This window comes from Catharus ustulatus, chromosome 39 (assembly GCF_009819885.2).
Source record: "Catharus ustulatus isolate bCatUst1 chromosome 39, bCatUst1.pri.v2, whole genome shotgun sequence".
In the NCBI taxonomy this organism is placed as follows: domain Eukaryota; kingdom Metazoa; phylum Chordata; class Aves; order Passeriformes; family Turdidae; genus Catharus; species Catharus ustulatus.
This window is the reverse complement of record NC_046259.1, coordinates 1-26,380: the sequence shown is the minus strand read 5'-3', so window position 1 is coordinate 26,380 and position 26,380 is coordinate 1. Positions and strand designations below refer to the sequence as shown.

General features: G+C 62.8%; 1 protein-coding gene across 1 annotated transcript; it reads right to left on the bottom strand.

Moving 5' to 3' along the window:
* Positions 1-198: 198 nt before the first annotated feature.
* On the bottom strand, positions 199-26,154 carry ARHGEF1 (Rho guanine nucleotide exchange factor 1; the record flags this gene model as incomplete). The annotated part of the gene is made up of 28 exons (XM_033084493.1): positions 199-218; positions 1,234-1,404; positions 3,109-3,188; positions 5,346-5,405; positions 8,162-8,269; positions 9,936-10,023; positions 11,997-12,164; positions 12,260-12,335; positions 13,930-14,007; positions 14,455-14,555; positions 15,800-15,914; positions 15,994-16,119; positions 17,650-17,732; positions 17,820-17,966; positions 19,410-19,594; positions 20,728-20,739; positions 21,657-21,753; positions 21,834-22,007; positions 22,416-22,454; positions 22,551-22,632; positions 22,712-22,814; positions 22,937-22,966; positions 24,817-24,957; positions 25,032-25,137; positions 25,406-25,448; positions 25,527-25,625; positions 25,879-25,992; positions 26,071-26,154. Coding segments are annotated over 28 exons (2,730 nt in total), but the record flags the coding sequence as incomplete, so codon positions are not given.
* Between the last annotated feature and the right edge of the window lie 226 nt (positions 26,155-26,380).

Here is a 26,380-nt window from a genome sequence, read left to right as displayed (position 1 = left end):
CGGAGCCCCCCAGGGGCCGTTGGGGGCGCCCCCTGGCGGAGATGGAAAAGGGGAGGGGGTCACAGATTGGAAGGGAGGAAGCCCCCTCCTCAAATTCTCACAAATTTCGGTGCCCCCCCCCCCTCGCTTTTCGTTCACCCCCCTCCCCTTTTTTTCGCTCCCCCCCCCCCCAAATTCGGGTGACCCCCCCCAAAATCTTCAAATTTGGCTCTCCCCACCTGCAGCCCCCCGCCCCAAAATCCCCCGAAATTGGGATCCCCCCTCCCCAAATCCCAACATTCCCCCCCCCACCCAAATTGGGATCCCCCCTCCCCAAATCTCAAATTCGGATCCCCCCCCCCCCAAAATCCCCCCCAAAATTCAGATCCCCCCTCCCCAAATCCCGGTGCCCCCGCCCCAATTCTGATCCCCCCTCCCCAAATCCCAAATTCTGACCCCCTCCCCAAAATCCCCCCAAAATTCAGATCCCCCTCCCCAAATTGAACCTTTCTCGCCCCCCCCACCTGCAGCCCCCCCCCAAACTCGGCGCGCTCCCCGTCGCTCTCCGCCCCCTCCCCAAATTCCCGGTGCCCCCCCCCACCTGCGGCCCCCCCAAATTCAGATCCCCCTCCCCAAATCCCCCCCAATTCAGACCTCCCCCCTCAAATCCCCAAATCCCGGTGACCCCCTCCCCAACTGAGATCCCCCCTCCCCAAATCCCAAATTCAGATCCCCCCCCCCAAAATCCCCCAAAATTCAGATCCCCCCTCCCCAAATCCCGACATCCCGGTGCCCCCCGCCCCAATTCGGATCCCCCTCCCCAAATCCAACCCTCGCCCCCCAACCTGCGGCCCCCCCCAAAATCGGATCCCCCTCCCCAAATTCAGATCCCCCCTCCCCAAATCCCAACACTGCGGTGCCCCCCGCCCCAATTGGGATCCCCCCTCCCCAAATCCCGACATTCGCCTCCCCCAAATTCGGATCCCCCTCCCCAAATCCCGCCCCCCCCCCCCCCAGTCTCGGGTCCCCCTCCCCAAATCCCCAATTCCGAACGCCCCCTCCCCAAATTCCCGGTGCCCCCCCCCACCTGCGGCCCCCCCCTCGCTCTCGGGGCGCTCCCCAAATCCCCAAATTCAGATCCCCCTCCCCAAATTCCCGGTGCCCCCCCCCCCACCTGCAGCCCCCCCCCCCGGGCTCGGCGCGCTCCCCGTCGCTCCTCCGCCCCCTCCCCAAATTCCCGGGGCCCCCCCCCACCTGCAGCCCCCCCCCCGGGCTGGGGGCGCTCCCCGTCGCTCTCCGCCCCGTCCCCCGCGTGTCTCCGCTCCTGCTCGGGGGGCGCCGCGCCGGGACCCCCCCCCAAATCCTGCTCGGGGGGGAGGGGCGCCCCGGCCCCCCCCGCCTGCAGCAGCCGCCGCAGCGCCGCCACTGGGGAGAGATTTGGGGGGGATTGGGGGGGTTTGGGGGGGATTTGGGGGGGATTTTGGGGGTTTGGGGGAGATTTGGGGGGGATTGGGGGGATTTTGGGGGGGGATTTCGGGGCTTTTTGGGGATTTCGGGGGGTTTGGGGGGGTTTGGGGGAAATTTGGGGGGGATTTTGGGGGGGGTGGGACAGGTCTGGTTGGTTTTTGGGGGATTTGGGGGGGATTTTGGGGAGGGAGATGGTGATTTTGGGGGGGTCTGGGGGGGATTTGGGGGTTTTTGGGGGGATTTCGGAGGATTTTGGGGGGATTTGGGAGAAATTTGGGGGGGTTTGGGGGGTTTGGGGGGGTTTGGAGGAGATTTGGGGGTGGTTGGAGGAGATTTGGGGGGATTTTGGGGACGTTTAGGGGGGATTTCCGGGGGTTTTTGGGGATTTTGGGGGATTTTGGGGGAAGTTTGGGGGGGATTTGGGGGATTTTTGGGGGGGTGGGACAGGTCTGGTTGGTTTTTGGGGTGATTTGGGGGGGTTTGGAGGGGATTTTGGGGGGGGTTTAGGGGATTTTGGGGGTTTAGAGGAGATTTGGGGGGGATTTTGGGGAAGTTTAGGGGGGATTTCCGGGGGTTTTTGGGGATTTCGGGGGGTTTGGGGGGGTTTTGGGGGGGATTTGGGGGGATTTTGAGGGATTTGGGGGTGATTTTGGGGGGGTTTCGGGAATTTTGGGGGGGCTTGGAACAGGTCTGGTTGGTTTTTGGGGGATTTTGGGGGGATTTAGGCAGTTTTGGGGGGGATCTGGGGGGATATGGGGGGGTTTGGGGGGGATTTTGGGGGGAGTTTAGGGGATTTTTGGGGGGATTTTGGGGGGATTTTGGGGGGATTTTGGAGGATTTTGGGGGTGTGGAGGAAATTTGGGGGTGGTTGGAGGAGATTTGGGGGGGATTTGGGGGGGATTTTGGGGAAATTCCGGGGATTTTGGGGGGGTTTCGGGAATTTTGGGGGGGCTTGGGACAGGTCTGGTTGGTTTTTGGGGGATTTTGGGGGGATTTAGGCAGTTTTGGGGGGGTTCGGGGGGATATGGGGGGGTTTGGGGGAGGGTTTTGGGGGGATTTTGGGGGAAGTTCCGGGGATTTTGAGGGGGTTTCGGGAATTTTGGGGGGGTGGGACAGGTCTGGTTGGTTTTTGGGGTGATTTGGGGGGATTTGGGGTGGTTCAGGGGATTTTGGGGGGAGTTTAGGGGATTTTGGGGGGATTTGAGGGGATTTTGGAGGATTTTGGGGGTTTGGAGGAAATTTGGGGGTGGTTGGAGGAGATTTGGGGAGGATTTTGGGGAAGTTTAGGGGGATTTCCGGGGGTTTTTGGGGATTTCGGGGTGATTGGGGGGGGTTTGAGGAAATTTGGGGGGATTTTGGGGGGATTTGGGGGATTTCAGGGGGGATAGGACAGGTCTGGTTGGTTTTTGGGGCGATTTGGGGGCATTTTTGGGAGGTTTGGGGGGATTTTTGGGGAGTTTGGGGGGATTTTGGGGGGAATTTGGAGGGGATTTGGGGGGGATTTTAGGGGGTTTTAGGTGATTTTGGGGTTTGGGGGGCTGTCAGGGGTCCCGGGGGATTTTTTTTTGGGGGGGGGTCTCACCTCTCTGCAGGGCGGCGGCCGCCAGCCCCCCCCCCTCGGGGCCGTGGGGGGGTCGGGGGAGCCCCCCCAGCCCCCCCAGCCCCCCCCCTCTCGGCCTCGCGCTTCTCGGGGGGGCCCCCCCCGAATTCGGTTCCTTCCACGGCCCCGTCCTTGTCCCGGTCTGGGGGGGGGGGGACAGGGGCTGAGACCCCCGGGACACCCCCAAAATAACCCGGGATAACCCAAAATAACCCGGGGTACCCCAAAATAACCCGGGATACCCCAAAAATAACCCGGGATACCCCAAAAATATCACAGGAACCCCAAAAAATACCCGGGACACCCCAAAATAACCCGGGACACCCCAAAATAACCCGGGGACACCCCAAAATAACCCGGGATACCCCAAAAATATCACAGGAACCCCAAAAAACCGCCCAGGATACCCCAAAAAACACCCGGGACACCCCCAAAATAACCCGGGATACCCAAACCCACCCGGGACACCCCAAAAATATCACAGGAACCCCCAAAAACCACCCAGGAACCCCAAAAACGACCCGGGACACCCCAAAAAACCACCCGGGACACCCCAAAAAATAACCCGGGATACACCAAAAACCACCCGGGATACCCCAAAAAACCACCCGGGACACCCCAAAAACCACCCGGGATACCCCAAAAACAACCCGGGACACCCCAAAATAACCCGGGACAGCCCAAAAAACACCCGGGATACCCCAAAAACAACCCGGGACACCCCAAAATAACCCGGGACAGCCCAAAAAACACCCGGGATACCCCAAAAATATCACAGGAACCCCCAAAAACCACCCGGGACACCCAAAAACCACTCGGGGGACCCCAAAATCCACCCGGGACAGCCCAAAAACACCCGGGACACCCCAAAAAACACCCAGGAACCTCCAAAACCACCCGGGACACCCCAAAAAACAACCCGAGATACCCCAAAAAACAACCCGGGACACCCCAAAAACAACTCGGGATACCCCAAAAACCACCCGGGATACCCCAAAAACACCCGGGAACCCCCAAAAATATCACAGGAACCCCCAAAAAAAACCACGGGACACCCCAAAAAAACACCCGGGACAACCCCAAAAAACACCCGGGACACCCCAAAAACCATCCGGGACAGCCCAAAAACGACCCGGGACACCCCAAAAATATCACAGGATACCCCAAAAACACCCGGGACACCCCAAAAAACACCCGGGACACCCCAAAAACATCACAGGATACCCCAAAAACCTCCCGGGACACCCCAAAAACCACCTGGGAACCCCCAAAAAACACCCGGGGCAGCCCAAAATAACCCGGGACAGCCCAAAAATATCACAGGAACCCCCAAAAACCACCTGGGAACCCCAAAAACACCCGGGACAGCCCAAAAAACACCCGGGACACCCCAAAAACAACGCGGGAACCCCCAAAAACCACCCGGGAACCCCCAAAAATCACCCGGGACACCCCCAAAAAACACCCGGGATACCCGAAAAATATCACAGAACACCCCAAAAAACAACCCAGGACACCCCAAAAACCACCCGGGAACCCCCAAAAAACACCCGGTAACCCCCAAAAAACCACCCGGGACAGCCCAAAAATATCACAGGAACCCCCAAAAAACACCCGGGACACCCCAAAAAACAACCCGGGACACCCCAAAAAACACCCGGGAACCCCCAAAAAACACCCGGGACACCCCAAAAACCTTCCGGGACACCCCAAAAAACACCCGGGACACCCCAAAAACAACCCGGGATACCCCAAAAACCCCCCGGGACACCCCAAAAAACACCCGGGGGAGCCCAAAAACCACCCGGGAACCCCCAAAAACATCACAGGACACCCCAAAAACCACTCGGGGGACCCCAAAAACAACACGGGAACCCCAAAAAACACCCGGGAACCCCCAAAACCACCCGGGAACCCCCAAAAACCACCCGGGACACCCCAAAAATATCACAGGACACCCCAAAAACCACCCGGGATACCCCAAAAATATCACAGGAACCCCCAAAAACCACCTGGGAACCCCCAAAAATATCACAGGAACCCCAAAAAACACCCGGGACACCCCAAAAACCACCCGGGACAACCCAAAAACATCACAGGACACCCCAAAAACCCCCCGGGACACCCCAAAATAACCCGGGACACCCCAAAAAACACCCGGGACACCCCAAAAACATCACAGGAACCCCCAAAAAACACCCGGGACACCCAAAAACCACCCGGGATACCCCAAAAAACACCCGGGACACCCCAAACCCCCCCAGCCCCCCCCAAGACCCCCCCAAAGCCCCCCACTCACCGTCCAGGGCCAGGGGCTCCTTCAGGGACCCCCCCCACATTTTCGGAGGGGTCCCGGTAACTGCGGGGGGGGGGGGGAGGGTGAGCAAAGAGACCCCAAAATCCCCCCCAAATCCCCCCCAAATCCCCCCCAAAATCCCCCCAAAATCGCCCCAAATCCCCCCCGAATCCCACCCAAAATCCCCCCCAAAATCCCCCCAAAATCCCCCCCAAATCCCCCCCAAATCCCCCCCAAAATCCCCCCAAAATCCCCCCCAAATCCCCCCCAAAATCCCCCCCAAAATCCCCCCAAAATCCCCCCAAAATCCCCCCCAAATCCCCCCAAAATCCCCCCTGGTTATGCAGGGGGGCTGGGGGGTTTGGGGGGGTTCTGGGTGGGTTTGGAGATGACTTTGGGGGGCGTGGGTGGGGTTTGGGGGTCTCTGGGTTTGGTTTTGGAGTCTCTAGGTGGGTTTTGGGGCTGTTTTGGGGTCTCTGGGTGAGTTTTTGGGTTTTTGGGGTTCAGTACTCACTCGAGGGGGGCCTGGGGGTGTCTGGCTGGGTTTTTGGGGTCTCTGGGTGCAGTTTAGGGGTCTCTGGGTGGGTTTTTGGGGTCTCTGGGTTTGGTTTTGGGGTCTCTTTGGGGTTTTTGGGGTCTCTGGGTGGGTTTTTGGGATGTTTTTGGGGTCTCTGTGTGTGGTTTGGGGTCTCTGGGTTTGGTTTTGGGGTCTCTGGGTGGGTTTTTAGTGTCTCTGGGTGGGGTCTCTGGGTATTTTGGGGTGCAGTACTCACTCGAGGGGCTCTGGGGGTCTCTGTGGGTGTTTTTGGGGTGTCTGTGTGTGATTTGGGGGTCTCTGGGTTTGGTTTTGGGGTCTCTGTGTGTGTTTTTGGGGTATTTTGGAGTCTCTGGGTGGGTTTTTGGGGTGCAGTACTCACTCGAGGGGCGCCTGGGGGTCTCTGTGTGTGATTTTGGGGTCTCTGTGTGTGTTTTTGGGGTTTTTGGGTGGGGTCTCTGGGTATTTTGGGGTTCAGTACTCACTCGAGGGGGGTTTTTTGGGGTCTCTGGGAAGGTTTTTGGGATGTTTTGGGGTATTTTGGGGTTCAGTACTCACTCGAGGGGCGCCTGGGGGTCTCTGGGTGGGTTTTGGGGTGTCTGGGTTTGGTTTAGGGGTACCTGGGTGTGTTTTTGGGGTCTCTGTGAGTGGTTTTGGGGTATTTTGGGGTGTCTGGGTGGGTTTTTGGGGTGTCTGGGTGGGTTTTTGGGATGTTTTTGGGGTCTCTGTGTTCAATTTTGGGGTCTCTGGGTTTGGTTTTGGGGTCTCTTTGGGGTTTTTGGGGTTCAGTACTCACTCGAGGGGTGCCTGGGGGTCTCTGGGTGTGATTTTGGGGTGTCTGGGTTTGGTTTTGGGGTCTCTGGCTGGGTTTTTGGGGTCTCTGGCTGGGTTTTTGGGGTCTCTGGGTGGGTTTTGGGGGTGTTTTGGGGTTTTTGGGGTTCAGTACTCACTCGAGGGGGGCCTGGGGGTCTCTGTGTGTGTTTTTGGGGTATTTTGGGGTCTCTGGGTTTGGTTTTGGGGTCTCTGGGTGTGTTTTTAGGTATTTTTGGGGTTCAGTACTCACTCGAGGGGCTCTGGGGGTCTCTGGGTTTGGTTTTGGGTTTTTGGAGTGGGTTTTTGGGATGTTTTGGGGTCTCTGGGTTTGGTTTTTGGGGTCTCTGGGTGCAGTTTAGGGGTCTCTTTGGGGTTTTTGGGGTATTTTTGGGGTATTTTGGGGTTCAGTACTCATTCGAGGGACTCTGGGGGTCTCTGGGTTTGGTTTTGGGGTGTCTGGGTGGGTTTTTGGGGTCTCTGTGTGTGATTTTGGGGTCCCTGGGTGTGTTTTTGGGATGTTTTGGGGTCTCTGTGTGGGTTTTTGGGGTATTTTGGGTATTTTGGGGTTCAGTACTCACTCTAGGGGCGCCTGGGGGTCTCTGGGTGGCTTTTTGGGGTCTCTGGGTGGGTTTTTAGGTATTTTTGGGGTTCAGTACTCACTCGAGGGGGGTTTTAGGATCTCTGGGTTTGGTTTTTGGGGTCTCTGGGTTTGGTTTTTGGGGTCTCTGGGTGTGATTTTGGGGTTTTTGGGGTTCAGTACTCACTCGAGGGGCGCCTGGGGGTCTCTGGGTGGGGTTTTGGGGGTCTCTTTGGGGTATTTTGGGGTATTTTGGGGTTCAGTACTCACTCGAGGGGGGCTGGGGGTATCTGTGTGTGTTTTTGGGGTCTCTGGGTGTGTTTTTGGGGTCCCTGGGAGGGTTTTTGGGGTATTTTGGGGTTTTTGGGGTTCAGTACTCACTCGAGGGGGGTTTTAGGATCTCTGGGTGGGTTTTTGGGGTCTCTGTGTGTGATTTTGGGGTCTCTGGGTGTGATTTTGCGGTCTCTGGGTTTGGTTTTGGGGTTTGTGGGTGGGTTTTGGGGTCTCTTTGGGGTCTCTTTGGGGTTTTTGGGTCTCTGGGTTTGGTTTTTGGGGTCTCTGGGTGGGTTTTTGGGGTCTCTGTGTGTGTTTTTGGGGTCTCTGGGTGTGTTTTTGGGGTCCCTGGGAGGGTTTTTGGGGTATTTTGGGGTTCAGTACTCACTCAAGGGGCTCTGGGGGTCTCTGGGTGGGTTTTTGGGGTCTCTGTGTGGGTTTTTGGGGTCTCTGGGTTTGGTTTAGGGGTGTCTGGGTGGGTTTTTGGGGTCTCTGGGTGGATTTTGGGGATCTCTTTGGGGTTTTTGGGGGGCTGTACTCACTCGAGGGGCTCTGGGGGTGCCTGGCTGGGTTTTTGGGGTCTCTGGGTGTGTTTTGGGTATTTTGGGGTTCAGTACTCACTCGAGGGGGGTCTGGGGGCCGTGCCCCACCCCCGCCCGCGCCGCCTTGGCCCGCTGAGCCCCCGGCAGCTTCAGGGACCCCGCGGTGTCGCTGATGATGCTGCACCAGCTGGGGGGGGGCGGGGGGCTTCAGGACCCCCAGAAACCCCCAGGGAGGCCAAAAAACCCTGCAGGACCCTCCCCCAAAAACCCTGCAGGACCCTCCCCAAAAAACCCCCCAGGACCCTCCCCAAATCCCCAAACCCCCCCCCCAAAACCCTCCAGGACCCCCCCCTCAAAAAACCCTCCAGGACCCTCCCCAAAAAAACCTGCAGGACCCCCCCTCCCCAAAAAAAACCCTGCAGGACCCTCCCCAAAAACCCTGCAGGAACCCCCTCCCCAAAAACCCTGCAGGACCCCCCCCAAAAACCCAGCAGGACCCCCCCCAAAAACCCTGCAGGACCCCTCCCCAAAAAACCCCCCAAACCCTGCAGGACCCTCCCCAAAAACCCTGCAGGACCCCCCCCAAAAACCCTGCAGGACCCTCCCCCAAAAACCCTGCAGGACCCCCCCAAAAACCCTCCAGGACCCTCCCCAAAAAAACCCTGCAGGACCCCTCCCCAAAAAACCCTGCAGGACCCCCCCCAAAAACCCTCCAGGACCCTCCCCAAAAAAACCTGCAGGACCCCCCCCTCCCCAAAAACCCTCCAGGACCCCCCCCAAAACCCTGCAGGACCCCTCCCCAAAACCCTGCAGGACCCCTCCCCAAAACCCTGCAGGACCCCTCCCCAAAACCCTGCAGGACCCCCCCCAAAAAACCTGCAGGACCCCTCCCCAAAAAACCCCAAAAACCCTGCAGGACCCCCCTCCCCAAAAAAACCCTGCAGGACCCTTCCCCAAAAACCCTGCAGGACCCCCCCCCAAAAAAACCCTGCAGGACCCTCCCCAAAAAATCCCTCCAAGACCCCCCAAAAACCCTGCAGGACCCCCCCCCCAAAAACCCTGCAGGACCCCCCCCCAAAAACCCAGCAGGACCCTCCCCAAAAACCCTGCAGGACCCCTCCCCAAAAACTCCTCCAAGACCCTCCCCAAATCCCCAAACCCCCCTCCCAAAACCCTGCAGGACCCTCCCCAAAAACCCTGCAGGACCCCCCCCAAAATCCCCTGCAGGACCCCCCCCAAAAACCCTGCAGGACCCCCCCCCCAAAAACCCCCAAAAACCCTGCAGGACCCCCCCCAAAAACCCTGCAGGACCCCCCCCAAAAACCCTGCAGGACCCTCCCCAAAAACCATCCAGGACCCCCCCAAAAACCCTCCAGGGCCCCCAAAAAAACCCTGCAGGACCCCCCCCCCAAAAAAACCCTGCAGGACCCCTCCCCAAAAAACCCTGCAGGACCCCCCAAAAACTCTGCAGGACCCCCCCCAAAAAAACCCTGCAGGACCCTCCCCAAAAATCCCCCCAGCACCACCCCAAAACCCTGCAGGACCCCTCCCTAAAAACTCTGCAGGACCCCCCCAAAAACCCTCCAGGACCCCCCAAAACCCTGCAGGACCCCTCCCCAAAAACCCTGCAGGACCCCTCCCCAAAAACCCTCCGGGACCCCCCCCCCAAAAACCCTGCAGGACCCTCCCCAAAAACCCCTCCAAGACCCCCCCCAAATCCCCAAACCCCCCTCCCAAACCCCCAAAATCCCCCAGGCACCCCCGACACTCCCTTCAGAACCCCTCAAATCCCCCCAGGACCCCACAAAACCCCTCTAAGCCCCCCCCAAACCCCCCCAGAGCCCCCTCCTCACTTTTTCCTGTCGGACACGCTCTGCGCCACCAGCTCGTAGATCTGCGCCCCGTTCTCCCAGCTGACGATCACGTAAAAAGCTTTGTGGTCTGCAGGGCGGGGAAATTCGGGGGGTCAGGGGCACCCCCGTGCTGGGACCCCCCCCAAAACCAGCCCAGGACCCCCAGAACCGAGCCCTGAGCTCCCAAAACCGGCCCCAAACTGAGCCCCGGGGGTGCCCAGATCAGCCCTGGGGGTCTCAAAGCAGCCCCTGAACCCCCAAAATCAACCCCTGAACCCCCAAAACCAAACCCCTGAACCCCCAAATTCCCCGTCCCCAAACTCCAGGCCCCCAAACCGATCCCCCCAGCCCCAAACCAAACCCCCCCAGCCCCAAATCAGCCCCCCCAGACCCAAATCAAACTCCCCAAATCAGCCCCTGCACCCCCAAAACCCCACCCCTCCACCCCCAAAATCCACCCCTGCACCCCAAAACAGGCCCTGAGTGCAGTCACAGGAGCCCAAACTGAGCCAGACTCCCCCAAACCGAGCTCTGCACCCCAAACCTGAAGTGAGGATCCCCGAGCTGAGACCAGCACCCCAAAACCAGCCCCAGCACCCCAAAAATCCACCCCTGCATCCCCAAAATCAGCCCCTGCACCCCCAGAATCCCCGAAAACCCCACCCCTGCACCCCCAAAATCAGCCCCTGCACCCCCAAAATCAGCCCCTGCACCTGCAGAACCCCCCAAAATTCCACCCCTATCCCCCCAATCCCCCTCTGCACCCCGAGAACCCCCCAAAACCCCACCCCTGCACCCCAAAATAAGCCCCTGCGCCCCCAGAACTCCCCAAAACCAGCCCCAGCACCCCAAAAATCCACCCCTGCATCCCCAAAATCAGCCCCTGCACCCCCAGAACCCCCCAAAATCCCACCCCTGCACCCCCAAAATCAGCCCCTGTACCCCCAAAATCCACCCCTGCACCCCCAGAACTCCCCAAAAACAACCTCTGCACCCCCAAAATCCACCCCTATCCCTCCAAAATCCACACCTGCACCCCCAGAAACCCCCAAAATCCCACCCCTGCACCCCCAAAATCCACCCGTGCACCCCAAAAACAACCTCTGCACCCCCAGAACCCCCCAAAAACAAACTCTGCACCCCCAAAATCCGCCCCTGCACCCCCAGAACACCCCAAAATCCACCCCAATCCCTCCAAACCCCCACCCCTGCAGCCCCAAAATCCCACCCCCATCCCCCCAATCCCCCTCCACGCCCCCAACCCAAGCCCCGAGCGCAGCCAGATCAGCCGCACTCCCCCAGCCCCGCACCCAAACCCCAGGATGAGCCCCCACGACCCCCCAGGAGCCCCCCACGACCCCCCAGGAGCCCCCAGGATCCCCCCAGGAGCCCCCCACGCCCCCCCCAGGGATCCCCCCCGTACCCGTGGCCACCTCGCGGGTCATGGCCGAGCGCAGCCGGATCACCGGGCTCCCCCAGCCCCACTCCCCAAACCCCGAGTGAGCCCCCCAGGAGCCCCCCACGACCCCCAGGAGCCCCCCACGCCCCCCCAGGGGTCCCCCCCCGTACCCGTGGCCACCTCGCGGGTCATGGCCGAGCGCAGCCAGAGCAGCCGCACTCCCCCAGCCCCGCACCCAAACCCCAGGATGAGCCCCCCAGGACCCCCCACGAGCCCCCAGGAGCCCCCCACGACCCCCAGGAGCCCCCATGACCCCCCCAGGACCCCCCAGGAGATCCCCCCGGTACCTGTGGCCACCTCGCGGGTCATGGCCGAGCGCAGCCAGAGCAGCCGCACTCCCCCAGCCCCGCACCCAAACCCCAGGATGAGCCCCCCAGGACCCCCCACGAGCCCCCAGGAGCCCCCCCACGACCCCCAGGAGCCCCCATGACCCCCCCAGGACCCCCCAGGAGATCCCCCCGGTACCTGTGGCCACCTCGCGGGTCATGGCCGAGCGCAGCCAGAGCAGCCACACTCCCCCAGCCCCGCACCCAAACCCCAGGATGAGCCCCCCAGGAGCCCCCCACGACCCCCCCACGACCCCCAGGGGTTCCCCCCCGTACCCGTGGCCACCTCGCGGGTCATGGCCGAGCGCAGCCGGATCACCGGGCTCAGCATCTGCTTCCCGTCGGGCGCGGGGGCCAGAGCGCGGCTGTGGCAGCGCAGCACCAGCCGCTCCTCCTGCCGCTGCAGCAGCACCAGCAGATCGTCCAGCAGCAGCACCTGCACCTCTGGGGGCCCCAAAACCGGGGGGGTCAGCGGGGGGGGGTACAGGAACCAGCCCGGCCCTCGGGGGGGTTTGGGGAGCGCCCCGAATTGTGCTCACCCACGGCCTTGTCGCGGGCGACGCGCCAGGTGAGCGGCCCCTCGTGCACCAGGGTGCGCTTGGTGATGTCTGTGTTCTGGATTTGGGGTTTTATGGGGTTTATTTGGGGTGATTTGGGGATTTGGGGGTTTATTGGGGGGATTTGGGGGCCCCTCGTGCACCAGGGTGCGCTTGGTGATGTCTGTGTTCTGAGAATTTGGGGTTATTGGGGTTTATTTGGGGGGATTTGGGGTTTTATGGGATTTATTGGGGGTTTGGGGGGGATTTGAGGGTTTATTGGGGGGGATTTGGGGGTTTATTGGGGGGATTTGGGGGCCCCTCGTGCACCAGGGTGCGCTTGGTGATGTCTGTGTTCTGAATTTGGGGTTCATTGGCATTTATTAGGGGAATTTAGGGTTTATTCGGGGCATTTGGGGTTTATTGGGCGGGATTTGGGTTTATTGGGGGGGATTTGGGGTTTATTGGGGGGGATTTGGGGTTATTGGGGGGATTTGGGGGGGATTTGGGGGCCCCTCGTGCACCAGGGTGCGCTTGGTGATGTCTGTGTTCTGGGTTTGGGGTTTATTGGGGTTTATTTGGGGATTTGGGGGGGATTTGGGGGCCCCTCGTGCACCAGGGTGCGCTTGGTGATGTCTGTGTTCTGGATTTGGGGTTTATTTGGGGTGATTTGGGGTTTATTGGGGTGATTTGGGGTTTTTTGGGGGTTTGGGGGTTCATTGGGGGGGATTTGGGGGGAATTTAAGGGTTTATTGGGGGGATTTGGGGGAGGGAATTGGGGGAATTTGGGATTTATTGGGGGGGAAAGGGGCCCCTCGTGCACCAGGGTGCGCTTGGTGATGTCTGTGTTCTGGGAATTTGGGGTTTTATGGGGTTTATTGGGGTGATTTGGGGCTCATTGGGGGGGATTTCGGGTTTATTGGGATTTATTGGGGGTTTGGGGGGGATTTAAGGGTTCATTGGGGGGATTTGGGGGCCCCTCGTGCACCAGGGTGCGCTTGGTGATGTCTGTGTTCTGAGAATTTGGGGTTTATTGGGGTTTATTTGGGGTGATTTGGGGTTTACTGGGGGGATTTGGGGGTTTATTGGGGTTTATTTGGGGTGATTTGGGGTTTATTTGGGGTTTATTGGGGTTTATTGGGGGTTTATTGGGGGTTTGGGGGTTTATTGGGGGGGATTTGGGGGCCCCTCGTGCACCAGGGTGCGCTTGGTGATGTCTGTGTTCTAAATTTGGGGTTTTATGGCATTTATTTGGGGATTTATTTGGGGATTTAAGGGTTTATCGGGGGGATTTGGGGGTTTACTGGGGGATCTGGGGGTTCATTGTGGGGATTTGAGGGTTTATTGGGGGATTTGGGGGAGGGAATTGGGGGGATTTGGGGCTCATTGGGATTTATTTGGGGATTTCGGGGTTCACTGGGGGATCTGGGGGTTCATTGGGGGGGATTTGGGGTTTGGGGGGGTCAGGCAGAGGTTTGGAGCGGATTTGGGGAAGATTTGGGGGGAACTGGGAGAGGTTTTGGGGAGGACAGAGAGGAGAACTGGGAGGGGAACTGGGAGAGGATTTGTGGGACCTGGGGGGATTTGGGGGATCAGGGGGGATCTGGGACGGTCGGGGCGAATTTGGGAGGGACCCCGACGGTGCATTTGGGGGTCCCGGGACCCCCCCTCACCTTGAACTCGCTGAGCAGGGGGTCCGTGCTCTGCTTCAGGTTGGAGAGGTCGAGGCGCCGCTGGTAATCCTTGAGCTTCTGCGGGGGCAGGGGGGGTTCGGGGGGGCCCTGGGGGGGTCGGGGGCACCCCGGGGGGGTTCGGGGACACCCAGGGAGGGGTCGGGAGAGCTGGGGGGGAATTTTGGGATCCCGAGAGGGAAAATTCGGGATCCGGGCGGGAATTCGGGCGGATTTTGGCGCCCTCTGCGGGTGAAGGGGGGGCGTTACAGGGGGTCCCGCCGTGATTTGGGGAATTCTGGGGGGTCTGGGGGGGGTCTGAGGGTCCCAAAGGGGTTGAGGAAAACAGGGGGAGGTTTGGGGGGTCTCTGGGGGTCTCCAGGGAAGATTTTGGGGGTCCCAAAGGGTTTGGGGATGTCTGAGGCGCTGGCGCCCTCTGCGGGTGAAGGAGCAGCATTGCAGGGGGGGGGGTCCCGCCGCGATTTGGGGAATTCTGGGGGGGTCTGGGGGGGTCCGGGGGGGTCCTACCATGAGGTTCTCCATGTCCCGGACCTCCTGGTTGACGTGGTTGAGGATCTGGCGGCAGCACTCGGCCGCCTGCTCCACCTTGGCCCGCTCAGCCGCGGCCTCTGGGGGGGTTCGGGGTTCAGGGCGAGTGGCAGCCCCAAAACCAGCCCCAAAAACAGCCCCAAAACCAGCCCCAAATGAACCCCAAAACCAGCCCCAAAATCAGCCCAAAACCAGCCCCAAACCAGCCCCAAAATCAGCCCCAAAACCAGCCCCAATAAACCCCAAACCAGCCCCAAAACCAGCCCCAAAATCAGCCCCAAAATCAGCCCCAAAACCAGCCCCAAAAACAGCCCAAAACCAGCCCCAAATGAGCCCCAAACCAGCCCCAAATGAGCCCCAAAACCAGCCCCAAAACCAGCCCCAAAATCAGCCCCAAACCAGCCCCAAATGAGCCCCAAATGAGCCCCAAATGAGCCCCAAAAACAGCCCCAAAATCAGCCCCAAATGAGCCCCAAAAACAGCCCCAAACCAGCCCCAAAACCAGCCCCAAATGAGCCCCAAAACCAGCCCCAAAATCAGTCCCAAATGAGCCCCAAACCAGCCCCAAATGAGCCCCGAGTGTCCCCAAATCAGCCCTGAGGGCCTCAAAACCAACCCCTGCACTCCCAGAACCCCCCAGAACCCCCCAAAGCCTCATCCCTGCCCCCCCAGAACCCCCCAAAACCAACCCCTGCATCCCCAAAACCCCACCCCTGCCCCCTCCAAACCCCCCAAAGCCTCACCCCTTCACCCCCTGCCCCCCCAGAACCCCCCCAAACCGCCCCCTGCCCCCCCAGAACCCCTCAGAACCCCCCCAAACCCCCCAGAACCCCGGAAACCGCCCCCCTGCCCCTCCAGAACCCCCCAGACCCCCCCAAACCCGCCCCCCTGCCCCCCCAGAACCCCCCAAACCCACCCCTGTCCCCCCAGAACCCCCCAAACCCGCCCCCCTGCCCCCCCCAGAACCCCCCAGAACCCCCCAAAGCCTCATCCCTGCCCCCCCAGAACCCCCCAAACCGCCCCCCAAACCGCCCCCCGCCCCCCCAGAACCCCCAGAACCCCCCCAAACCGCCCCCCAGAACCCCCCACACCCACCCCCCCGCCCCCCAAACCCGCCCCCTGCACTCCCAGAACCCCACAAAACCCCCCCTGCCCCCCCAGAACCCCCCAGAACCCCCCAAACCCGCCCCCCGTGCCCCCCCAAACCGCCCCCTGCCCCCCCAGAACCCCCCAAAAACCCCCCCAAACCGCCCCCCCGCCCCCCCAAACCGCCCCCCTGTCCCCCCAGAACCCCCCCACACCCCCCCCGCGCCCCCAGCCGCACCGGTGCACTTGGTGACGCTGAGCAGCAGCAGCGGGTACTTGGTGAGCCGCTGCATCTCCGTGGGGATGATGTCCTTGAGCTGCAGCCGCCGGCACCGCGGGCGGCTCTCGGCCTCCTGGGGCACCACATCCGTTTTGGGGGGGGGTCCCGGGGGGTCGGGGGGTGTCTGGGGTGTCCCGGGGGCGTGGGGGTACCTGGATGAACTGGTTGAAGCGCGTGTCCTTCCTCTGCTTGGCCTTGAGCTGCTCCAGGGCGAAGCTCTGGCGGCTGCAGAACCGCGCCGAGATCTTCTGGAACCAGCTGCCCTCGGTGCCCTCGAACTGGGGGGGAAAGGGGGGGCCCAAAAACGGGGGGTGACCCCAAAACGGCCGGGTGAGACCCCGGGATCGTCGGGGGACCCCCAGAACTGGTGTGAGACCCCCCAGAAATCACAGGAGGGCCCCAGGCTCAAACACGAGCGCCCCGCAGTCCCACGGACCCCAAAATTCACAGAGCCCCCCCTGAGCCCCCCCAGGAGCCCCCAGTACCCCCCATTTCTACCCTGGGACCCCCCCGAGCCCCCCAGGACCCCCAGAACTGGTGTGAGACCCGGCAGAGATCACAGGAGGGCCCCAGACTCAAACACGAGCGCCCCGCAGTCCCACGGACCCCAAAACTCACAGAGCCCCCCCTGAGCCCCCCAGGACCCACCCTGGGACCCCCCCGAGCCCCCCAGGACCCCCTCAGGACCCCCCCGAGACCCCCAGGACCCCCAGAACTGGTGTGAGACCGCCCAGAGATCACAGGAGGGCCCCAGACTCAAACAGGAGCGCCCCGCGGTCCCACGGACCCCAAAATTCACAGAGCCCCCCCAGGACCCCCCAGACCCCCCCAGGACCCCCAGACCCCCCAGGACCCCCCAGACCCACCCTGGGACCCCCCCGAGACCCCCAGGACCCCCAGAACTGGTGTGAGACCCCCCCCAGAAATCACAGGCAGGGCCCCAGGCTCACACACGAGCGCCCCGCGGTCCCACAGACCCCAAAACTCACAGAGCCCCCCCTGAGCCCCCCATTTCTACCCTGGGACCCCCCCGAGCCCCCCAGGACCCCCAGGAGCCCCCAGACCCACCCTGGGACCCCCCCGAGGCCCCCAGGACCCCCAGAACTGGTGTGAGACCCCCCAGAGATCACAGGCAGGGCCCCGGACTCAAACACAAGCGCCCCGCGGTCCCACGGACCCCAAAACTCACAGAGCCCCCCCAGGACCCCCCAGGACCCCCCCGAGACCCCCAGGACCCCCCCAGGACCCCCAGACACACCCTGGCCAGCAGCACGTCCCCAATCTCGGTGATAACAGACCCCAGACCCCCCCAGGACCCCCCAGGACCGCCCAGGAGCCCCCAGGAGCCCCCAGGAGCCCCCAGACCCACCCTGGCCAGCAGCACGTCCCCGATCTCGGTGATAACAGACCCCAGACCCCCTCAGGACCCCCCAGGACGCCCCCAGACCCACCCTGGCCAGCAGCACGTCCCCGATCTCGGTGATAACAGACCCCAGACCCCCCCAGGACCCCCCCAGACCCCCCCAGGAGCCCCCAGACCCACCCTGGCCAGCAGCACGTCCCTGATCTCGGTGATAACAGACCCCAGACCCCCCCAGACCCCCCCAGGAGCCCCCAGACCACCCCAGACCCCCCCAGGAGCCCCCAGACCCACCCTGGCCAGCAGCACGTCCCCGATCTCGGTGATAACAGACCCCAGACCCCCCCAGACCCCCCCAGGACACCCCCAGACCCACCCTGGCCAGCAGCACACCCCCGATCTCGGTGATAACAGACCCCAGACCCCCCCAGGACGCCCCCAGACCCACCCTGGCCAGCAGCACGTCCCCGATCTCGGCGATGATGAACCCGCTCTCCTCCCGCAGCTTCTTGAGGCTGTCGAGGAACACGGCTGGGACAGGACAAGGGGGGGTCGCATCCCCCTCAAAAATAAAAAAAACAACCCCAAAACTCCCCCAGGGGGCTCCCCCGGCCTCACTGTGAACTTCCACGAGGTCCTCGAGGCTCGGGAAGATGTTGGAGAGCTCCTGCTCGTCGAAGAACCCCTCGCGCAGCATGGGCTGGTAGAAGAGCTCGAGCAGGACGCGCAGCATGCGCACGTGGGCGTGCTCCGTCAGGAACAGCTCTGGAAATGGGGTTTGGGGGTTCAGGGGGGTCCCCAGGGGTCTGGGGGGGTCTGGGGGGGGTCCCCAGGGGTCTGGGGGGGGGTCTCAGAGGGATTTAGGGCAGGTCTGAGGTGGATTTGGGGAGGGGGCTTCAGGCAGCTCCAGCAGGACGCGCAGCATGCGCACGTGGGCGTGCTCCGTCAGGAACAGCTCTGGAACGGGGTTCAGGGGGTTTGGGGGGTCCTGAGGGGTCCCCAGGGGTCTGGGGGGGTCTGGGGGGGTCTGGGGGGGTCTCAGAGGGGTTTAGGGCAGGTCTGAGGTGGATTTGGGGTGGGGGGTTCAGGCAGCTCCAGCAGCACCCGCAGTGGGTGCCCCGAGTGGGATTTGGGGACGTTGAGCGGGTTTTGGGGTGCCCAGCAGGGTTTTGGGGTGCCCAGCAGTTTTTTTGGGGTTCCCAGCCGGTTTTTTGGGGTGCCCAGCCGGTTTTTAGGGTACCCAGCAGTTTTTTTGGGGTGTTGATTGGGTTTTTGAGGTGCTGAGCGGGTTTTTTGGGGATGTTGAGCGGGTTTTTGGGGTGCCCAGCGGGTTTCTGGGGTGCCCAGCAGGTTTTTTTGGGGTGTTGAGTGGGTTTTGGGGTGCCGAGCAGGTTTTTTGGGTGCCCAGCCGGTTTAGGGGTGCCCAGCAGGTTTTTGGGGTGCCAGCAGGTTTTTTGGGGTGCTGAGCAGGTTTTTGGGTGCCCAGCAGGTTTTTTGGGGTGCTGAGCAGGTTTTTGGGTGCCCAGCAGGTTTTTTGGGGTGCTGAGCAGGTTTGGGGGATGTTGATCGGGTTTTTGGGGTACTGAGCCGGTTTTTGGGGTGCCCAGCAGTTTTTTTGGGGTGCCCAGCCGTTTTTGGGGGTGCTGAGCAGTTTTTTTGGGTGTTGATCGGGTTTTTGGGGTGCTGAGCAGTTTTTTTGGGGTGCTGAGGAGGTTTTTGGGGTTCCCAGCCGGTTTTTGGGGATGTTGAGCGGGTTTTGAGGTGCCCAGCAGGTTTAGGGGTGCTGATCGGGTTTTTGGGGTTCCCAGCCGGTTTAGGGGTGCTGAGGAGGGTTTTGGGGTTCCCAGCAGTTTTTTTGGGGTGTTGATTGGGTTTTTGGGGTGCCAAGCGGGTTTTTGGGGTTCCCAGCCGTTTTTTGGGGTGCTGATCCGGTTTTTGGGGTACCCAGCCGGTTTTTTGGGGTTCCCAGCCGGTTTTTTGGGGTGCCCAGCCGGTTTTTGGGGTTCCCAGCCGTTTTTTGGGGTGCTGAGCAGGTTTTTTGGGGATGTTGATCGGGTTTTGGGGTGCTGAGGATGTTTTTGGGGTGCCCAGCCGGTTTTTGGGGTGCCCAGCGGGTTTTTTGGGGATGTTGAGCGGGTTTTTAGGGGTTCCCAGCCGGTTTTTGGGGTTCCCAGCGGGTTTTTTGGGGTGCTCCCCCCGCGCCCTCACCGTTGATGACCTCCTGGCGCCGCACCTCGCGCTGGGGCAGCCTGAGGAGCGCGTCGGGGGCCGCGAGCTCCCGCCAGGCCGGCGGCTCCTGCTCCAGCTCCGGCTCCAGGCGCGGCACAGCCTCCTCAGGCTGCCGAGGCAGAAAGGGCGGGGGCTCGCCCCCCCCGGGCCCCCCCGGCTCCAGGCTGGGCCGGGAGAAACGGGCCGGGGTCAGGGATGTGGGGAGGGGTCCTGGGGGCGTCCCCCCCTCCCCGAAATCACGGGGGGTTTTGTCCTGGGGTGACCCCCCCCCACCAAAATCCCAAATTGGGGGGGGTATCCTGCAGTGAAAACCCCCAAAAATCCCAAACTGGGGGGGCATCCTGCAGTGAAAACCCCCCAAAAATCCCAAATTGGGGAGGGGCATCCTGCAGTGAAAACCCCCCAAAATCCCAAACTGGGGAGGGGGCATCCTGCAGTGAAAACCCCCCAAAAACCCCAAACTGGGGGGGGCTCACACCCCAAATTCCAAACGGAGAAAGGGGGTGAATCCAATCCTGGGGGGTTTTTAACCAATTCCTGAGGTTTTTACCCCAATCCTGGACATTTTTCCCCTCCGATCCCAAACTGGGGAGTGGGCTCTTGCAGTGAAACCCCCCCAAAAACCCCAAACTGGGTGGGGGGCATCCTGCAGTGAAAACCCCCCAAAATCCCAAATTGGGGAGGGGGCATCCTGCAGTGAAAACCCCCCAAAAATCCCAAATTGGGGGGGGTATCCTGCAGTGAAAACTCCCCAAAATCCCAAACTGGGGGGGCTCACACTGAGCCAGGGGTGCCCCACCCCAAACTGGGGGGGCTCACACCCCAAATTCCAAACGTGGGGAGGGGGGTGGATCCAATCCTGGGGGGTTTTTACCAATCCTGGACCTTTTTCCCCTTGACCCCAAACTGGGGAGGGGGCTCCTCCCGCCCAGACCTACGTGGGGGGGGGGTCCCTGCAGGTCGACGTTGCTGCGGGAGCGGGGGGGGGCCTGGCGCCCCCCCCCCAGTTTTTGGGAGCGGCGTCGCTCGGGCACCCGGAGGCTCTCAGAGCGCCCCAACCTCCCGGGGATCCTGGGGGGGAGCCCAAAAAAGCCAAAAAAACGGGGGGGGGGCACGGACGGGACAAGGACGGACACGGAACGGGGGGGGGGCATGCAAAAGAGAGGGGGGGAGGAGGGTGAGAGGATTTTTGGGGAGGGGGCTCCATGCAGGGCGGGGGGAGTACTTAGCTGGTTAATTTGGGGTGGGGGCAACGCCGAGCCCCCCCCCCCGGGTCATGCAAGGGGGGGTCACCAACCTGAGGCGGCGTCTGGGGAGAGAATTAATTTGGGGGGGGGAGATCCCGGCTCCCAAAATCATCCAGGGAGGGAAAATTTGGTGCAGGGTTAATTGGGGGAGGGGGGGAAAGCAGCTTGGGGGGGTCCCAGCTCCCAAAAAAGCTCAGGGGGTTAATTTGGGGGGGGGGGGGGTCCCAGCTCCCAAAAAGCTCAGGGGGTTAATTTGGGGGGGGTCCCAGCTCCCAAAAAGCTCAGGGGGTTAATTTGGGGGGGGGTCCCAGCTCCCAAAAAGCTCAGGGGGTTAATTTGGGGGGGGGGGGGGGTCCCAGCTCCCAAAAAGCTCAGGGGGTTAATTTGGGGGGGGTCCCAGCTCCCAAAAAGCTCAGGGGGTTAATTTGGGGGGGGGGTCCCAGCTCCCAAAAAGCTCAGGGGGTTAATTTGGGGGGGTTCCCAGCTCCCAAAAAGCTCAGGGGGTTAATTTGGGGGGGGGGGGGGTCCCAGCTCCCAGAAATCTCAGGGGGTTAATTTGGGGGGGGGGGGGGTCCCAGCTCCCAAAAAGCCCAGGGGGTTAATTTGGGGGGGGGTCCCAGCTCCCAAAAAGCCCAGGGGGTTAATTTGGGGGGGGGTCCCAGCTCCCAAAAAGCCCAGGGGGTTAATTTGGGGGGGGGTCCCAGCTCCCAAAAAGCTCAGGGGGTTAATTTAGGTTTAATTTGGGGAGGGGGCGTTCACTCAGGGGAGTGGCTCCATTTTCGTGGGGGTGTTAATTTGGGGGGGGGGCACTTAGAGGGTTAATTTGCGAAGAATTTTTTTGGGGGGGTCAAAGTTTGTAGAGGGGTGTTAATTTGGGGGGGTTCATTTATAGGTGGTAATTTGGGGGAGTTAATTAGGGTGGGGGTCAGTTTGGGCTGGGGGGGGACACAACCCTGGACTGGGGAGGGGTCTCACCCACCTCTCGCTCTCAGCCCCCTCCTCCACCAGGTGCTGCTCTCCGGGGGGGGGCTCCGGGGGGGGGTCCCCCAATTCCAGGGGTCCCGGGGGGTCTGTCCCTGCATGGGGGGGGGGTTGGGTGAGGGGGTGCAGCACCAGGACCCCCCCCAAGCCCCCCCTAAAGAATCCCCCCCCTCACCTGGCTCAGCCTCAGCGCTGTCCCCGCCCGGGGGGGTCACGGTGACCCCCAGGCCTGGGGGGGGGTCGGGGGTCCCGGCCGTGCCCCCCCCAGCCCGGGGGGAGCGGGAGGAGCCCCCCTCGCCGCGCTCAGCCCCCCTGGGACCCCTCCGCTCGGGGTGCGGGGGCTTTTCGGCTGGGGGGGGACGGGGGGGTCAGGGGAGACCCCCCCAGGGCTCCCCAAAATCTCTGGGGGGCGCTGAGTGACCCCCCCCAAAAATTGGGGACCCCTGTGTTTATAGAGGGGCATTTTGGGGAGGGGGCTTAATGGGGTGGGGGGGAGCTGGGTGGGTTAGTGGGGGGGTTAATAGGGGAGAGGGATTAATGGGGTGGGGGTCCCACGGGGGAGGCCCCAGGGTTTTGGGGGGGACAATTGGGGTGGGGGTCCCACGGGGGAGGCCCCAGGGTTTTGGGGGGGATAATTGGGGTGGGGGTCCCACGGGGGAGGCCCCAGGGTTTTGGGGGGGGATAATTGGGGTGGGGGTCCCACGGGGGAGGCCCTAGGGTTTTGGGGGGGATAATTGGGGTGGGGGTCCGGGGGTACCTTCGCCCTCGGGGCCTTTGCTTTGCCTGAACTCGGCACCTACGAAACAAAACGTGGGGAGGGGGCACCTGAGAGGGAGGGGGTCCTGCAGCAGGTTGGGGAGGGGTCTCCCACCCCTCGCAGCCCCCCACTCACCGTGGGCGTCGCGCCCCCAGAGCGCAGCCCCCGGGAGGCTGAACCCCTTCCGGGCCTTCCCCTGGGGCTCCTTCCCGGAGATCTGCGGGGAGAGGGGGGGTCAGGACGGGTCTGGGGGGGGTCGGGGGAGTTTTGGGGGGCTGGGGGGGCGGGGGTCTCACCTTCTTCCGGAAAAAGTTGGATTTGGATTTCTTGGCGTCGCCGCCCTTGGTTCTGAGCCCCAGGAATTTCATGTAGGTGACGATGGCGCCGAAGATGACGGAGCTGGGGAGGGGAGCTGGGCTGAGCTCTGAGCTCCGGGGGGATTCGGGGGGCTGGGGGGGGTCCCACAGACCCCAAACCCCTCCAGTGTTCCCAGCCCCCCCCCCCCGGAGCCCCCTCCTCACCTTTTTTCCTCGTCCGAAGAGATGGTGAGGCTGCGGAGGGAGAGGAGGGTGAGCCCCGGATTCCACCTGAGACCCCCACAAACCTCCCCAGAGACCCCCAAATCCCCCCAGAGACCCCCAAATCCTCCCCAGAGACCCCCCAAATCCCCCCAGAGACCCCCCCCAATCCCCCAGAGACCCCCACAAACCTCCCCAGAGACCCCCACAATCCCATGAGAAACCCCCAAATCCCCCCAGAGACCCCCCAAATCCTCCCCAAAGACCCCCCAAATCCCCCCAGAGACCCCCACAAACCTCCCCAGAGACCCCTCAAATCCCCCCAGAGACCCCCAAATCCCACCAGAGATCCCCCAAATCCTCCCAGAGACCCCCCAAATCCCCCCAGAGACCCCCAAACCTCCCCAGAGACCCCCAAATCCCATGAGAAACCCCCAAATCCCCCCAGAGACCCCCAAATCCCCCCAGAGACCCCCCCAAATCCCATGAGAAACCCCCAAATCCCCCAGAGACCCCCAAATCTCCCCACAGACCCCCCAAATCCCCCCAGAGACCCCCACAAACCTCCCCAGAGACCCCCAAATCCCCCCAGAGACCCCCCCAAATCCCCCCAGAGACCCCCAAATCCCATGAGAAACCCCCAAATCCCCCCAGAGATCCCCAAATCCCCCCAGAGATCCCCAAATCCCCCCAGAGACCCCCCAAACCCCATGAGAAACCCCCAAATCCCCCCAGAGATCCCCCAAATCCCCCCAGAGACCCCCCCAAATCCCCCCAGAGATCCCCAAATCCCATGAGAAACCCCCAAATCCCCCCAGAGATCCCCCAAATCCCCCCAGAGACCCCCCCAAATCCCCCCAGAGATCCCCAAATCCCATGAGAAACCCCCAAATCCCCCCAGAGATCCCCCAAATCATTCCTGGGATGGATTGGGGGGGCTTCACACGGGTTCGGGGGGGTTTCACACGGATTTGGGGGGCAGTACGTGGATTTGGGGGGCAGTACGTGGGTTCGGGGGGCAGTACGTGGGTTCGGGGGGCAGTACGTGGGTTCGGGGGGATTCACACGGGTTCGGGGGGTTTCACAGGGGTCTGGGGGGCAGTACGAGGGTTTGGGGGGTTCACACGGGTTCGGGGGGGTTTCACAAGGATTTGGGGGGTTCACAGGGATTTGGGGGGTTTCACACGGGTTTGGGGGGCAGTACACGCCTTTGGGGCGGGATAACGCCAATTTAGGAGCGGTGCCGCGGGCTGGGGGCGGTCCCGGGGTTTGGGGGCGTTCCGTGGCTTCAGGGAGGAACCCCCGAGTGTTCGGAACCCCCCGAGTGTTCGGAACCCCCCGAGTGTTCGGAACCGCCCGAGTGTTCGGAACCCCCGAGTGCTCGGAACCCCCGAGGGTTCGGAACCCCCCGAGTGTTCGGAGCCCCCGAGTGTTCGGAACCCCCCGAGTGCTCGGAACCCCCCGAGTGCTCGGAACCCCCCGGAGTGCTCAGAACCCCCCGAGTGCTCGGAACCCCCCGAGTGTTCGGAACCCCCCCCGAGTGCTCGGAACCCCCCGAGTGTTCGGAACCCCCCCAAGTGCTCGGAACCGCCGAGTGTTCGGAACCCCCCGAGTGTTCGGAACCAACGAGTGCTCGGAACCCCCCGAGTGTTCAGAACCCCCCGAGGGTTCGGAACCCCCCGAGTGCTCGGAACCCCCCGAGTGTTCGGAACTGCCGAGTGTTCGGAACCCCCGGGCTCCAGCGGGACCTCGGCACGGCGGGGGGAGATCCAGGGGTGCGGGGGGGGATCGGGGGGTTCCCTGTGGATTCCGGGGGTCCCCTGTGGATTCCGGGGTTCCCCGCGGATTCCGGGGCTCCCCCCGGGCCCCCCCTCCCCACTCACTGCATCTCCTCCAGCCGCGCCAGCAGCTGCTCCGCCAGCTGCTTCTCCCTGGACTCGCATCCCGACGGGTCCCGGGCGCGGCTCCACTCCAGCTCCGACAGCTCCTGCTCCCCCGGCGTCATCCCCATCAGCCGCTTCGACCTGGGGGGGGGTCACCGAGCGTTGGGACCCCCGAAATCCCCCCAGATTAACCCCCCGAGCCCCCAGCTCAAGACCTGAAGTCTTCCAGCTGCCGGGAAATCTCGGGCTCCTGGAAGTTCTGGATGTCCTGCAGGAACCGCCGCTGGGTCTCCTCGGACAGCAGCTCCGGGCGGGTCCGTTCTGAGGGGGGGGCGGCAGTGGAGACCCCTCCCCACTCAGCAGCGCCCCCCCCCAGGGGTTTTGGGGGTCCCCAAGGGCTCCCCCCCCCCAGCTCTGGAGGTTCCGCCCCAGCCGCGTTTCCGGCAGAGTTTCCGGAAGGGCTGGGAAGGGGGGAGGGGGCTGGGGGCCCCCCCAAAAAGAGGAGGGGGCTGGGGGCCCCCCCAAAAAGAGGAGGGGGTCGGGGAGGGTGGCTGGGGGGGGGTCTCACGATCCCCAGGGTGTCACTCACCCAGTTCGAACTGGACGTGGTGTGGGATGGGCACCCGCAGGAGCTGTCAGAGGGGAGGGGGGTGTCAGGATTTTGGGGACCGTTCCTGGGCTGGGGAGGGGTCCTGGGGGGGGTCTCTCACCCCCGCCTTGTCCAGGAACAAGTGGCAGAATTCCAGGAACTGCTTCCTGCCCTCCTTGGGGTTCATCCTCCGCATCATGTCCACGTGCAGGTAGCACAGCTGGGAGGGGGAAATGGGGTGACCCGCCCCCAAAACTCCAACCCCTCCACCCGCCCCCAAAACTCCAACCCCTCCACCCGCCCCCAAAACTCCCCCTCCTCTATTTTACCTCGGCTCCAGCCCCTGCCAGCGGGGAGGGGGGAACAGAGACAAAAGGTTACTCCCGGGGTGCCCCCTCGGGAAATGCCACCCTCAGGTTCCCCCCGTATTTTGGGGGGTCTCGGGGGGTGCGGGAGCCCCCCGCCCATCTCACCACGGGGCAGGAGTCGAACTGGAGCACGACGTGCTGCAGGAAGGCCATGAGGGACAGCGGGTGCTGCCGCAGCACCTCCAGGCTCTGGAATTGGCTGTTCTGCTCCTCGGGGGTCTGCGAGGGGGCCGCGGGGTCAGGGTTTGGGGTGGGGGCTCGCCGGGGGTGCCCCCAGGGCCCCCTGCCCGCACTCACGGGCTCGATGTCGTTCTCGAAGTCCTCGTCCTCGGCGCCGATGATGGCAGCGGCCGCGGGGCCGCGGGCACCGGCGCAGGGGGGCTTGGGGGGCGAGGGAGGAGGATTTTGGGGGGCTGGGGGGGTCGGTGGGGTCCCCCACATTCACCGGGACACCCCGACCCTGAGACCCCCCTGACCCCAGGACCCCCAGGACCCCCCAGACCCGAGACCCCCCAGCTCCCCGTGACCCCAGGACTGAGACTCCAGGATGACAGAAACCCCCAGAACGCCCCCAGAAACCCCCCCAGAATCCCCGGGACCCCCCGGG